The sequence below is a fragment of the Pristiophorus japonicus genome, chromosome 26 (assembly GCF_044704955.1).
Source record: "Pristiophorus japonicus isolate sPriJap1 chromosome 26, sPriJap1.hap1, whole genome shotgun sequence".
Classification (NCBI taxonomy): Eukaryota; Metazoa; Chordata; class Chondrichthyes; family Pristiophoridae; genus Pristiophorus; species Pristiophorus japonicus.
In genome coordinates, this window is record NC_092002.1 from 4,646,348 (window position 1) to 4,662,234 (window position 15,887).

The window sequence follows — 15,887 nt, forward strand, 5'->3', positions numbered from 1 at the left end:
GACATCCCAACCAGAAAAAACACGCAGATTCAAGCTACACTGATGCAAGAGTCAGGGCATCTGCTCAAGATGTGGTCAGAGCTGTATTATTGCTCAGCTCTAGTTTCCGTGACCTGCCTTCTTCCAAGCATTTGGGTGTTGCAACTGAATGGCCTGCTAGACTTAGAGACTAAAACTAGAGGGCACGATCTCAGAATAAGGGGCTGCCCATTTAAAACAAAGATGGGGAGAAATTTCTTCTCCCAGAGGGTTGTAAATCTGTGGAATTCACTGCCTCAGAGCTGTGGAAGCTGGAACATTGAATAAATTTGAGACAGAAAGAGAGAGTTTCTTAAACGATAAGGGGATAAGGGGTTATGGGGAGCGGGCAGGTAAATGGACCAGAGTCCATGATTGGATCAGCCATGATCTTATTAAATGGCGGAGCAGGCTCAAAGGGCCGTATGGCCTACTCCTATTTCTTGTTATATTCAATATGACACAGCTACTCCCTGGATTGGCTCACAACAAAACCTGTTCCAACAGATGATCAGACCTACTGACAGCAGCACGCAGGCCAAGACCTGCCCTTTGAATGCCTTTAACCAAACACAAGGGCTTTTACTCCACTTATAGATTGCATCTGGTCTCTAAGGCAACAGCTAATAAATCAGTGTTGCAATGATTCACTAGCAGGTGGAGCCTTATTGACATTGTGCAACTGACAGTAGAACCTGCCTTTACAAAAGATTAATGAGGTACTTCAAAAACCAGTGAAGGACTTGTCACTTCTGTACATCCTGCTGTTTGATTGTTACTTTCAGCTCATCTATAAAAGCTTCAAGTAAAAAGTCCAAGAATACATGACTCAAATTGCAGAGAAAAGTCATGCAATATTAAGAGCTCAAACTTCAGACAAGGCATTAACAAAACAAGCAAAATTGCCTTTACAAACACTGCAAACCTGGTTTACAAGCATCAGAATTACATTCTGGACCAGAGTTGCAAATCTTCCTGTAACCTTGCAAGACTAATTTCTTACCTTGTCTCCTGCCAGAATCTTGAAGGAGGCCATGACTTGTTCAGCTGTATCAGTGTCTGTCGTCTCGTGTGACATGAAGTCAATGAAGGCTTGGAATGAGACTTCTTCAGTGTTGTTGGGGGCAACAACACCCATTATACGTGCAAACTCCGCTTCACCCTGGGAATTACACAGCAACAGAGTAAAAACATGAACCCAAGAGACAGAGACTGGAGACAAGATCAAGAGGTAAAAAGAACAGAATCTTTTCCCCCCCCTCCCAATGTGTTTCCATTTTGCCTCTCCTTACACTCAGGCACCTGCAGCTAGAACACAGGACAAAGGTTTTTCCACGGATGTCAGCAATGCAGACCTTCGGCTAGCTGACAAGATGTGCAATTGCAATGGAGGGAACTGGCAGCATGTTGCTCTCTCCATTGGACAGAGATCCAAAAGCTTGCAGTTCATTTTGATCAGAAGTCCTGCCAAGAGTTAAGGAAAGCAGACAGCCCTGTATGATGCAGACATCATACAGTTACTGCCAGACTGTCAAGTGAAAAGAATATTCCATTTTTCCCATTCATTGCTTTCCTTCAAAAGTCACCTCTGTTGAGGGGTCAGGAAGATTTTCCATTGACAAAGTCAATGATGTGTCTCAATCAACCTGTACTAGGAGACTAGGGTAACTTTCAATCTTCATCCAAGGGGAAGCCAGACCATAAACTGGATCTCCGTCAAGTCACAAACTGTCCTCACTCAACATCCATGCATGTAATTTCTAGCATGGGCAAGAAATAGCAAGCAGGAATTCTGGAACATTTTACCTCTCCTTAGCCTGGAAGGTCAGAGGTCAATTGTACCGCTCCAGAACGTCACCTTGGCTGAATTAGCTGACTTGGGGTTGTAGCTTGCACCTCCCCAGTCTGCAAGGCTCATTATCAGTGTACTTGCTCCCTCGGTCACTGGAGAACCCATATTGTTCCGTGCAGTTTCTTTTCTTTCTATTCTCCACTCACCAAAACATTTGAAACACAATATTTAAAAAAAAAATCTAATTCAAGGATACACCCATTTTATCATTCCTTGTTTTAGAAAAATAGTGACTATTGTCACTAAGCAACCAGAGAGCAGATCCCTTCAAGACGCTGGTCAGTGCCAAAAGGCAATAGAAATCTCTGGCACAGAAACTACTGGGTTTACCTAAATCAACAAATGGTGAACTTGAGCTTTTCTTGTTTGAAGGCAAAGGAGGCTCTATACCTGGCAACAGTGTAACCTAAGCATCAATCAGGCATTTTTTTTTTTTTAAAAAAAAGGTTGACAAACTCTGCTTACAAGACACTGGGCATGTTTTCTGTCCGTTTCCCCCATCACCCCCCCCCCCCCAAATTAATTTTAATAGAGTAGATAACTGCAGGCTGGCAAGTGCAGAAGTAGAATATCCTAGCCATCTACATGCCTGTTACACAGCAGCTCAGATGATCTAAACTAGAGCACTTTGAAAAATGGTGCAATTAGTGGCATGGTTTTTTTTTTAAAAAAAGAAAACAATTTAATAAAATGTTAATACAGCTTTCAAACAAATTCTATTGGTTTACTGATTTACTGTGCCAAACCTTCTCTGGTCACTTAATAAGTTACAAACAAATGCCCAGTGCATACCAACATTGCAGAACACTACCTGTGTAGTAGACATATATAAGAACATTATAAATTTGACTTTGATGAGGGCATGTCTATTTCTACAAAAGGTTTACTAAAATATGAGGGAGAGCTTACAGGTCAAACCCCTGGTATTTCTGGGTGAAGATGTGGAGAAGGGAAGAGGAACCGTACCAGACTGTAGCCCGTAGAGATAAGGAGAGCTCGAAAATCATCAGCGTCCATCAGGCCCGTTCGCTTCTACTCCCAACAGGAGTAAGCAAGAGAAAAACACACACACACAACAGGGCATAGCACCAGAAACAAGGGGTCACAGGTCAGACAAGACAAGTACAGAACGAAACCCAAAGAGGGGAGGAGAAAAAAAATACAAATACAAAAGAGGTTAGGGTAATTCATAAAAGAAAGATGGGAACAGACCAAAACATAGAATCCAGGAGAAGAAGAAGAAGAAGAAGGAGAAAAAAAAATACATAGTTAGCTATTTATTGACTTTAATCACATTCAAAATCATCAATACCTGCTGGTCATTTCCAACATCGTAGCCCAAGCTGATAAGGCAGGCTTTAAACTCTTCGGGTCCCAGTTTCCCGCTATGGTCCTACATGAGGTCACGGTGCAGATCAGAGCATGCAGGTAAGGTGATGTACACACAGTGGAGGTTGGTTTTGGGTGGGGGGGGGGGGGGGGGCGGGAGGAAACAAGGGGTAGAGAGCAGCATTTTGACGTCAGTGATGCAGCACAGCATGCACCGTGCACAAGGCATGCAGATGGAGAGAAGGAAAATAAAAATGGCATGTTAGACATAGAGGACAAAATGAAAAACATTAAAAAGAAAATGCAAATGAAACTATGAACCATACTCAAACTACACACATTTCAGCTGCAAAACACCGTACAAAAGAATTACATTGTGAGCAATTGGTAAATGCAGCTTTCTGCACCTTAAGTTTCACCGTTTTGGTACTGCAAAGGATTTCTAGGCTGCGGAGTATATATGTATTGCAACTGCAGCCAGCATTAAGCACTCCCAGGTACCATTTAGCAACCAGGCTCAGTCTATTTTCCTTAGGACTCAAAAGTTGGTGAACACTTTGATCTGATCAGCCCTTGCCAAATTTGAATCCAGGTCTTAAGAGTTGAGAGGATAATACTCCAAACCTAGATCACCGCACTTCAATTTAATAAGTCGGCATAAATTCTCCATATGAACATTATACTAATCTTAATGAGCAGAGCTTCCAAAACACTGCAACTTTATCAAGGTCATCATCATTTATCACATAGCCCTTTAACTAAAGTATAAACTAGTGCAAATAAATAATCACTATAGCGAAGATTAAGTAAATAGAATTCAAAGTTGATCCACCAGATTTTCACTTTTGCATAGTTTTAAAGGCTAATTTGATTAAAATGGAGAAATTTTATTAGAAACCCTTCAAAAAGGATTGATTTTAACTGGCTTTATACACGACTACAATTTGCACAGCTTACCATCACCTGAGAAAATGACATTTTGAGTGACCAAGTCCTGAGGGACACAAAATGAGCACAGAACTCCCTCAAGATCAAAGGCTCAGCACTTTTGTCCATAATCATTTGGAAGTCAAATTTTCTAATATCACAGAATTAGTTTACCATGTGAATAGGAACATTAAGATTGCAACTGCTTGGAAGTTTCTAAATTTCATCAGGTCTACTCTTAAAAATCATGAAAATCAAAAGATTATAAAATTTGGCCATCAGACAATAAAAGCCACACTTAGGAAACGGAAAGCTGTTGGAGGTTTAAGGCACCGATCACAAACGGCTGCAATCCCACTAGATACCAGTTGGCAGCTCCACCAGACATAGCAGCTACACTGCAACACAATGCACAACCCAAAATTACAACTCCATTTTGCGTCATCATAATCCAGGAGTTCGGAAACTGTAGAAAGAGCAAGAACTAGGTATGCAAGACACGAGGTCTGCAATAACTCAATTATAACTCTAGGGTTTCTCCTGATATTTTGGGAACGGCAACACACAAAAAAATTCTGCTTTAAAATTGCAGTTAATGGATCCACACAATTTGAGCCCAACAGACCTTCTGAAAGGAATTGGGTCAGTGACTTTGTACTTTCTGTTGAAAATGTTACGAAGGTAGAGGGGAAAATTGATACTTCTGTTAGTCATTGAAAATATACTGTATTTAAGTCTGCCATTTTTGATAGATTTAAATGTACACTAATCAGGTTTCCCACTGATGGGAACCAAACAAATTGCAGCAGTGAACGAACATGTCCAGCTCTCCCACTTCTGTCCCAACTATTCAAGCGGTTGACATGTCCTGACGTATACTGTTCACGTCGCGAGGCAATTCGAAATAGCTGGAGATCAGTGCTGTGTACTTTTCACACGCACAGTTTTGCTCCAACCGTCAGCTTTTAAACTAAACCAAGACAAGAATTTAAACGGCTAGTCCCACTGAGCCACTTGCAGGAAGTCCAGTGAAAGAGTGGGACACATTTCTCCCTTCTATTGCCAAAACAATCAGGCAGGAACAGGGAGCAAAATCAACACACCACTGCAGCAGATTTTAACCACTTCTTTTAGCTAGTAATCTTTACTGTGACTCCTAGGGTCTATGCTTTAAAAAAAATCCCTTCATATTCAGTTTTGAGAATGGGATCAATTTGTGACATTACATTTATTTTTCTTGGCAAATTAAACATTCAAGTTTGCCACCAAGGAGTAAATACATGGTCATTTAGATAGAATGAATAGCTCATCACTGGTAATGGTACAAAGAGGGCTTCAAATGCAAGATCCACAATCTGTGTACTAGTTGGGGAGGAGGTGGAATTGTGCAATTGGACATTACAATGTGTAAATTCAAGATTGTTGAATACCACGGTGCAGCGTCCCAATATACTACGCAATAGTGTAACAATACTGTAACCGCTGACTAACACTGCGCAACTGCACAAAATGTCATGCAACTTCATTACAACCTAGTATTTGCTATAAAGCTGGTTTCTTTGTTACGAGTATACAGAATGCTTAGTGAGCCATCAGTAGTTATCAGAGAAATCAGATTACAGCATTAATCTTTGACTCCCTCTGAGGAATGTTCAATCTACAAAAACACAGGTCATGACAAGACACTATCCCCCTCCCCATCTCTAATCTCCTTCAGCCTCAACCCAGCTCTGGAACTCCCTCCCTAAACCGCTCCACCTCTGCCTTTTTCCTCCTTTAACACACTCCTTAAAGCCTACCCTTCACCTAGCTTTTGGTCACCTGCCATAATTTCATGTGGCTCGGTGTCAAATTTATGTATTTTATCTTGTAACACTCCTGTGAAGTGCCTTGGGATGTTTTACTACGTTAAAGGCGCTATATAAATACAAGTTGTTGTGGTGGTGCCAGGATGTTAGATATTGTATTTAATTTTCCCAAAGGGCATTGGACATTCTCTGTAGCTTTCAACATATGCACAGATTTTATTCCATGCAAATGTTGTCTACAGTGGGCATCTGGAACTTATTGCACACTTTAAAAAATATAGCAATGCTTTGGAACTGAAACCCCATTCAAAAAAAGGCTAAGTGAAATAAATTGTTGCTTTTTTTGGGTGGGGTGGGGGCAGAAGAGAAGGAGGCAAGAATAACCGCAATGGGGAATAAAGGGCTACTACAATTGACTGGTTGCATTATTGTTCTGGAATAAAAAAAGGTTTAACCCAAGGAGCAGCATGCCATATGCATTCCCTTAACAGGATCAGGTTTTACACCACATCCAAATATTGATTTCCTCAAGAATGTATTACACAATGAGCTGTTGTGTTCAATATTTCATTCTCTCTGCATTCATTGAAGATTTATTAAATGTTTGCCCAGTGACAAATGTAATCGTGTCCCAGACACTAACAGACGGATCATTAGGTCACTAAGCATTAAGGCACAGCATATATAGAAGCGTCAGGGGTATATACACATGCATTCACACATTAGTCAGTGTGATTACTGAATCACAGCAGCTCAGCTCTATGACTGCACAGTAAAATATGCACAAGTGCCATGAGCAACAGCCAAGTATGACCTGTTCTTGAAAGGGAGATGCTTGTACCAGTCAATGACGGAAAAGGTTGTTCAAAGACGGACATATTTTCCATTCCATATTGGTTTGTGAAATATGAAATAAGGAAAATACTCAGATTACAGTAGGACTTGGAAGAATTTTGTTTTAAATCCAATAGCTGCTAAAGAGAGAGACCACAGAAAACAGCCTGATAATTATCCACGGACTCCGGCTGGAAAGCGTGAACATCCAAATCAGGGCAGGATTGGGCTAGCGGTGATGGTTTCCGCAACCAAAGGTGTAGAAGCACTTGGGGGAGCGACCACTTAAGTGAGGTGCCAGAGGGCAGTCAGCGCCAGTGAAACTGTCTCAGCACCACAGAGGAGGAAGAAAGTGGAGCACAAAAAGCACTGCAGCTGCACTGTCCTTCACTTTGCTTAATAATGGTCTCCCCATTTTGAAGATGTCAACTCTTGGGTGCGATACCACGGTAACCATACAATAAAAGTGGCCGTGCGTCACATATGAACTTTGACAGGGAGCAGAAGAATGCTGTTTTATCAGAGGGAGGTGGCAGTACTTCAGTCAAGTACAATCTTGTCCACATTGGATATCAACAAACACTATTTATACAGCGCCTTAATAGTGAAACGTCCCAAGGCACTTCACAGGGGTATTGGGAGAATTAAAAAATGACACCGAGCCACATAAGCACAAATTAGCGCAGGTGACCAAAAGCTTGGTCAGAGGTCAGTTTTATGGAGCGTCGTGAAGGAAGAAAGAGGGGTAGAGAGACACAGGTTTAGGGAGGGAGTTTAAGCTTGGGGCCTAGGCAGCTGAAGGCACAGCCACCGATGGTGGAGCAATCCTCAGGGATGCTCAAGAGGGCAGAATTGGAAGAGCGTGGACATCTCGTGGGGTTGTGGGGCTGGAGGAGATTACAAAGATAGGGAGGGGCGAGGGCCATGGAGGGATTTGAAAACATGAGAATTTTGAAAGAGATGTTGCTTAACCGGAAGTCAATGTAGGTCAGTGAGCACAGGGGGTGATGGATGAGCGGGACTTGGTGCGAGTTAGGACACGGGCAGCTGAGTTTTGGATCACCTCCAGTTTGTGCAGGTTTGAAAGTGGGAGGCCAATCAGGGTGTGTTGGAATAGTCAAGACTAGAGGTAACAAAGGGAAGGATGAGGGCTTCAGTAACTGATGAACTGAGGCAAGGGCAGAGACAGGCGATATTATGGAGGTGGAAATAGGCGGTCTTAGTTATGCTGTGGATATGTGGTCGAAATTTCATTTCATTTCAGGATACACAATGGGAGTTGCTAGATAAAAATATGGAGCAGGAACCCAGGCTGATTTCCCCTATCTACTCTGCATCAAACCTAGCACCTTCCTGGTGTGTACGACTCTGCGACTAGCTGGATAAATGTGCTGAGCCACCGTGGAAGCTGGAATTATCCAACTCGATATAATGTAGGATTATACGGTCGCCCTTAAATAGATTACATACTAAAACAAGCATTTCATCAACTAGTTCACAAATAGATCAATTCCCAGTATGTATCTGGTTTAATTAACAGTGAGCAGCACACCAGAGTAATCCATTACATGTTCAGTTATACAGGAATAAATGTAATTTAAATAGACTCCTCACAGATCCAACAAGTGTACCTCAAGGAGCACTGCCTAATGGACTGGCTTAAGATGTAGTGTCAGTGTGGCAGCAGCGTGCTTGAAATGGAAACTGGGATGCACGCAATCTGGTTTTTTTGAATGCTCGGACAGAGATATCAAAGCAAGAATCTGCATTGGAGGAACAGCAGCATCATGAGGACCCTCCAGGCCAACAGGAATGCCAGCAGCTTCCCGACTGTCATTTCACCAAGGTATCTGAAGCAGCTTGTGAAGGCGCTCGTAAAACACAGCCAATTGTGCGCCAGGCCCAAAACATAGCACACCAGCTTGGAGAGCCGACTGCGAATTTATGCAATTTCAGAGACTCAAAGCCAGTGTCCAATGCAACAGTGCTGGTTTAGCAGCTTTGACAGGTAAAATCTGCTCTTTGAAGTGTTGGATGGCACTCCCAACAGCTGGAAATCCCCTGAAAGCAACAGGCACAAGCAGACTAATGGGCAGCGATGTGTGGCGGGCTGATGTGATGTGATCCTGCAAGAAGACTCCCAACATTTAGAGGTGCAGGGGCATACCCTCTCACTTGGGTCAATTTTGCTCAGTAGTAGAACTCATTGAATGGGGATCAAAGAAAACCTACGCTCACTTATTTGCTTACACTTACAGGCATCAATGCAACTTCCCAGTTAACCTTTGAAGCGCTGCAGCACAATTCAAGACTTTAATTCAATAGTGTAAATTAAAACAGGCAGAAGGAAATTTTTAAAAGCTAACGAGCAAAACATGATGCAACTTACAACTCATACATTCTACACAGTCCAACCATTAAACAAACTTCTTTCTGGATAGAAGGAAGAAAGCAGAACTGTGGCAAGTGTCTGAAGGGGATGGGAGGACACAGAGGAGAATGATGCAACTCCAGAAGTAAGCCACTGTATAAGAGGAAAGAAGCTTGTGGAAAATCTGGTCAAAGGTTTCGCAGGCGCGGGACATGAGAAACATTTTAGAAAGTTGCAAAAAAATTCAACCAAATAATCAGTGGGTAATACAACACGTCACACCATTTAGATGGATCGAAACACATTATTTGAAGTAATGAGATTTCCCTTGTTTAATGTTAATGATTAGAGTCTAGAGTAATTTGTATTTAGTTATGTTCACGTAACTAATTTATGCAATTTGTTTTTGCTTGCTGTAACCAGGCTGGAACAAAAATGCTTGCTGTGGCTGATTACCCATAATCGTTTCTATTGTGACAACTCTGTTGCAGCTCAGAACCACAGTAGAAAGAGAGCCAACTTCTCTTGCTGCAGTTTCAACTCAGAGATGGCAGTTAGGTAAGTGCGTATGAATTGAACGCCTGTCAATGGGAATATTTTTCTGGTTCATAAACCACAGCATGATGAAGGCCTGCAGATGCTTTTCAAAGTGCTCAGCAGGCCATAGTCCAAATTCATCCGAAATGACTATTGCATATATAAAAAAAACTAAAAATACCCGTGCTTTGGAATTCTCTCTCCACTCATCTCGCCTCAAACAAAATCACTGGACTTCAAGCTTTTGACTATCTGCCTCAGCCAATTTTTAATTGAAGAACAGTATTACAATGTGATTTCAGTACGTGTACTCGGGAGAATTTCAGGAAATCAATTCTTGGGTGCCCTGTGGAAGTAATCTGTTACATTATTGTGAGGGAAGTGGCTGTGAGTCTTGCTCATTCCAGAAAAGCAGACTCGATATGGATAAAAAACCCTGCGCTTAGTTACACATGTAAAGAGCGACTAGGCAGGCACACCCATCAACTACTTATGAATACAACTGCTATTTGGCAAATTACAAACATCAAGTCAGTTATTACAAGTTCGCCCATTGTTTTGAGAATCAACAGATGTACGTGGCTAATCAAGTGCAGAGCTTGAATATAAACGGGAAATAAACCTTCAAGGGTGGGCACAGGACTATAATTTTTTATAGCACATTAGTTCCAACTCGCATGCAACAATTTTTCAGTGAATTTACCACACTATTTAATGTGAAAGCGTAAAGTGGAGGGTGCTGTAATGAGCACTGATCTCACGCTTGTTTTACTTACACCCAGTGCTATAATCTGGGTTTAATACGTGGAAACACTGAAGGCGGATTAGTGAAGCTGTACAAGTCATATTATGCACAGAGTAAATGATTGTGAGTAAGTATATATCTGTACTCACAACTTTGTACTACATATTGCACTAAACATTGGAGGCACACCAACAGATAACAATCAGGACTTCAGTGGCACTTCAGGTACTAATACCACACTTGCCACAACAAAGTACCTACCCTAATGCTAGAAGAAAGCAACTAATCATCTTGCCTCGAACGGGCATTTTAATTATTAATGGATGAATGGCATGCACACTAGTCACAAAACGCACCTTGTCAAAGTGATTAAACGATGATCGAAACTCGTTAAGCTGCTCCTGGCTGATGCCTTTCGCATCACGGGTGAGGATTTGGTTTTCTACTTCATTAATAGTTCTGGCAATCGTGGTCAACAGCTGTTCCCAGCCAACTCGGATGTGCTTTTACATTTAAAAAAAAAACAAATTAAGCTGTGTCGTTAAGACATTTTATTTGGCATACATCATACAGCAGGAAGGAAATGTAGCACGGAACAAAATTTAAAATCAAAGCAATCTGACCTGCTCATGTCATCAATAGGCTGAGCTGCAGGTTTTTTTTTAAATTAAAAAGCAAGCCTTGTTAAAGACCGAGCAACATGCGATAACCATGCACGTTTAATACTCCGCACTCTTCTGTACTTGTTGGGTTATCATTTTAATTTACAGCCTTCCAGATCAAAGGACACGACATGTCTCAGATTTGTTGAAACCAAGGTCTGGCATGGGCTACAAGGCTATAATCTGAAGACCCAGTTACATTGCAACATCTGGAGCTTTCAAGTGGTTCAAGGCAGCCTTGACTGTACTTGCACCAGCCTTGCCTGGGGAAAGCAGTGCGGTGTGCATACATATTTAAACACAAGAACCCTGTTCACCAACCAATGTTTGCAAACTTTCTATCTTCAAATAAAACTGACAGGGTAGCCTAATTGTAAATTTAAAGGCAGCGCACCTGCTCACTCGAGAATGTCACAAACTGCAAGTTTAAAAAGTCAATGTTGTGCAGAATGAAGTATAACTACAGCAAAAGTTTAGAATTGCATAAAGGCCAATTTATGATCCATCAAAATACCAATTCTCAGAAATTGGTACATGTGGATTGAGCCCCACCAATATCACATAAAAATGTTTGTCAAACTGGCGAGCAGAATGTGCATTTCCCAGTATAACTGAACCTTTAGGTTAGATGAGTCAGGTTGCTAGAGCTTATGTCTCTTTGTAATGCATACAATTACATGAGGTTATTGTTAAACCTTTATAACATCACTGGTTAGGCCTCACTTACTCACACTTAATTGGAGTACGCTGTCCAATTCTGAGCACCACACTTTGGCTATGGGTAAAGAACTGGGGAGTGGGACTAATTTGTTAGCTCTTCTGTGCTGCATGCTTCGAATTGTTAAATGAACTTTTCTAACACCGTAGCAGAGCTGGTCGATTGCCTTAAATGCATGATGCTGCTGTAATGTTGTATTAGCATAAAATAGGATTACCAATTATATTGTCAGTTATCAGAGTTTAGTAGATTTTATTCTTATTTTTGGTCCATCTCACTACTTTTCCACTGTCAGCAAGCTGGATAATCAAGATAACCAAAGCTATTCAACTCTGAAAGGGCGAATCCAGTTAGGGTGGAATAGATCTGTGAAGATTTACTCTTCACTCAGAGCAATGTGAATCTGTGGAATTCTCTACTGCAGAGAGCTGTGGATGCTCAAGATACCTGGTATATTTTGGGCAAGGGAGGGAAAGTGGAGTTGAGGTAGATCAGCCATGATCCTACTGAATGAGAGCAGGTTCGCGGGCAGTATGGCCTACTCCTGCTCTTATTTCCTAGTGCTATTTTACCATGCGACATGCATCTCAACAATCAGCTTCCCTCTGTGGGAGAGTTTGGATAAGTGGGAACAGTTAAAGCTGGCAGCTGTCCCTAGGGCCAATGATCAGAGGTCCAGTGTTCCACAGCAATAGGTATTTTGCTACAGATTTTAAATACAAGATGATGGTGCAATTTATCTGGAAAATAGGCAGAATTCAAAAGTGTAATCAGTACCTCCATGGTATAGTTGGTATGCTTGTTGTCAAAGATGAGGGCCTCCTGGATGAGCTGATGATCGTGCTCCAATTTCTCAATGTTGGGTTTGTAATTGACAATACTGTCCTCGTACTGCTTCAGTTGATTGAGCTGGTCTTCCAGTGTGCCGTGCATTTCAATAGAAATACGGCCAATTTCCTAATTACAACATTAAAAAAAAAATTAGAACAGAGAACAACCTCCCTGTTGCGTCAACTCAATCAGCTCCTGTTTTCCCCAGACCAGTGTCACATTGCGTACAAACTCAACTGGGAGAATTGGGCAGTTTTGCTAAGGATGTGCGCAGGATAGCTGCTAATATTGAACATTTTTAGGTAGCAAGTTGAGTAATCTTAATTTGACTGATCCTACTTAAAATCTGACACTTTTACTAACCCTTTTAGGGACTGAATAGCCAACAATGTCAAATTAGTGGTCTGGTCTGTTCAATTGCCTCCTCATGCAATAGATCTAATTTCTCACTCCAATGCAATTTTTCTCAGCTCTATTTTTATCTATATTATGGTCATTGCTCCTCTAAATTTGCAGTGAGATGGGAAAAGAGCAGGGGACTGGGACTAATTGGATAGCTCAAAGAGGCACAATGGGCCAAATGGCCTCCTTCAGTGCTGTATCATTCTATAAACTTTCCTGTCATGTTCTGCAAGGTTTCAAATATGTTGTCCTCCACTTCAAGGTTGACATCACATATCACAAAGCCTCAACCATTCCTCGCATCCTCTATTTTTTTCCAACTACATGGATTCCTGTATTTTTGGACTTCACCCTACAAATAGGCACCTCATTCCCCCCAAAAATTATCAATGTGGGTTTCAGAACTTTTGCATTTGCCCAATATAATTATTTAATTTTCAAATTACGCAAGTTCAGGGACCAAAATGGGTACAACATAAATGTTACACGCTCTACAAAAGTTAGACTTGGAACTACAGATGGTTGCAAAACAGAACCACCTCAACAGGTAGTTTAAAGGAATGGTAGGACTGGAATTTTGCTTTTAAATTGCAAGCAGGAAGTAGAGTGTACTAAAAATGCTGTAACTCGAAGGAAAAAAAGACTTCTACAATGATTTATCTGATGAAGGCAGTCAAGTAATTAATCCCAGGTTCAATCCCATTGCTGCCAAACCAGTTGATCTCAGATAAAATGGCAGCATTGATGCTTGCAATGGGCTCAGCACCCAGAGTGGGAAGAGGAAAAAGACAGATTTCCTGTTTGTAATTGTATTTAGTGACCGTGTGTGTATGGATGTTGGATGAGGATAGCAATGCCCTCCTAATTTGAAATGCCCTGATTGGGCAAGGTATCAGAGGGCACCCAGTGCCCATGGAACCATAGACCAGCAAAGAAACACCTTAAAGAGAGCAGAGGAAAGAAATGGCTTTTTAAAAAAAAAAAAAGAGGGCAAAATCATCACAGTACCACCCAGAATACCTCTACTATAGTTACGGCAGACACCAAGTTCAAAGTCGTGGTTGTGGGGAAGGGTGGATATCAATAATTTAAAATTTCTCAATGTGGATAACACTGCATCACTCATCTTGACACTGGAGTGACTTGCTAGGCTATTTTAAACAGCATTAGAAAGAGTTAAACCATAGTTGGGATTGGAATTCCAGGTTGATGAGACCAGGTATAGGAGGTGGGTGCCCTTCCTTCATTAGTGAATGCTTTTTTTCTCCCTGCAACAATCCAGCAGCATTCATGGTAATTATTCTAGCTGTGGCCAATAAGAGGACCAGATTTATTGAATTGAATTTCAGAACGTGCCATGGTGGGATTTAAACACAATCTCTGGGTTGCTAGTTCAGTTCCATAACCACAACATCATTACCGTACCTATATATCATGAATGGCCACACTTGTCAGGTGGAAACTAGGTGGTGCTTAGAGGTAAAGCAAAGCAAGATAACAAATCTATTAAGGCTCTCTAGAATTGCCAGTGTAAACATACAAATAAATATGAAAAATGTATAAAATTCAGAGCCAACTATGGCAGCAATAGCTGTACATTGATTAGATTCTGGAGATCGAATATTATTGTTCAAGAAGAGACTCAAAGTCGATCGTGTACAACAAAAGAATTCGCCAACCTGCATCTTATTCTGAATCCAGGGTCCCACAACGTTAGCCTTGCTTGCAAACTGCTCACGCAGGTGTTCATTGGACTGTTGCTTGTTAAATTCTGCTTGTAAGGCATGATCACGCGCTGGCACCAAATGCTGAACCTGCAACACAAGTTTAATTTTCCAGATGCCCTTCTTGCCCTCGTGTGCACTCTTTAGTTGTTACATCCATAGAAACATAGAAAACAGGTGCAGGAGTAGGCCATTCGGCCATGCGAGCCTGCACCACAATTCAATAAGATCATGGCTGATCATTCCCTCAGTACCCCATTCCTGCTTTCTCTCCATACCTCTTGATCCCTTTAACCGTAAGGGCCATATCTAACTCCCTCTTGAATATATCCAATGAACTGGCATCAACTCTCTGCGGCAGGGAATTCCACAGGTTAACAATGGAGTGAAGAAGTTTCTCCTCATCTCAGTCCTACCTAAATGGCCTACCCCTTATCCCAAGACTGTGCATCCTGGTTCTGGACTTTCCCAACATCAGGAACATTCCACCCACATCTAACCTGTCCCGCCGTGTCAGAATCTTGTATGTTTCTATGAGATCCCCGCTCATCCTTCTAAACTCCAATGTATAAAGGCCCAGTCGATCGTCTCTCCTCATAAGTCAGTCCTGCCATCCCGGGAATCAGTCTGGTGAACCTTCACTGCACTCCCTCAATAGCAAGAACGTTCTTCCTCAGATTAGGAGACTAAAACTGAACACAATATTCCAGGTGAGGCCTGCAGTAAAATCTCTCTGCTCCTATACGCAAATCCCCTAGCTATGAAGGCCATACCATTTGCCTTCTTCACCGCCTGCTGTATGCCAACTTTCAATGATTGATGAACCATGACACCCAGGTCTCATTGCACCTCCCCTTTTCCTAATCTGCCGCCATTCAGATAATATTCTGCCTTCGTGTTTTTGCCCCCAAAGTGGATAACCTCACATTTATCCACATTATACTTCATCTGCCATGCATTTGCCCACTCACCTAATCAAGTCACTCTGCAGCCTCATAGCATCCTCCTCGCAGCTCACACTGCCACCCAACTTAGTGTCATCCGCAAATTTGGAGATACTACATTTAATCCCCTCGTCTAAATTATTAATGTATAATGTAAACAGCTGGGGCCCCAGCACAGAACCTTG

At 41.7% G+C, this 15,887-nt stretch overlaps 1 protein-coding gene across 5 annotated transcripts in view; it reads right to left on the minus strand.

Moving 5' to 3' along the window:
- Window positions 1-15,887, minus strand: part of LOC139239126 (alpha-actinin-1-like) — a 102,731-nt gene that overhangs the window by 2,728 nt on the left and 84,116 nt on the right. For 2 of the 5 annotated variants that reach the window (XM_070867673.1, XM_070867672.1), the window contains exons 16-20: window positions 14,714-14,848; window positions 12,579-12,758; window positions 10,778-10,924; window positions 2,837-2,902; window positions 1,022-1,180 (exon numbers count right to left, since the gene is read on the minus strand). In XM_070867673.1, coding sequence (XP_070723774.1) covers window positions 1,022-1,180; window positions 2,837-2,902; window positions 10,778-10,924; window positions 12,579-12,758; window positions 14,714-14,848 — 687 coding nt within the window. Of the gene's footprint in view, window positions 1-1,021; window positions 1,181-2,836; window positions 2,903-3,182; window positions 3,264-10,777; window positions 10,925-12,578; window positions 12,759-14,713; window positions 14,849-15,887 lie in introns of all 5 variants that reach the window. The other 3 variants (XM_070867671.1, XM_070867670.1, XM_070867674.1) reach the window with 2 other exon arrangements.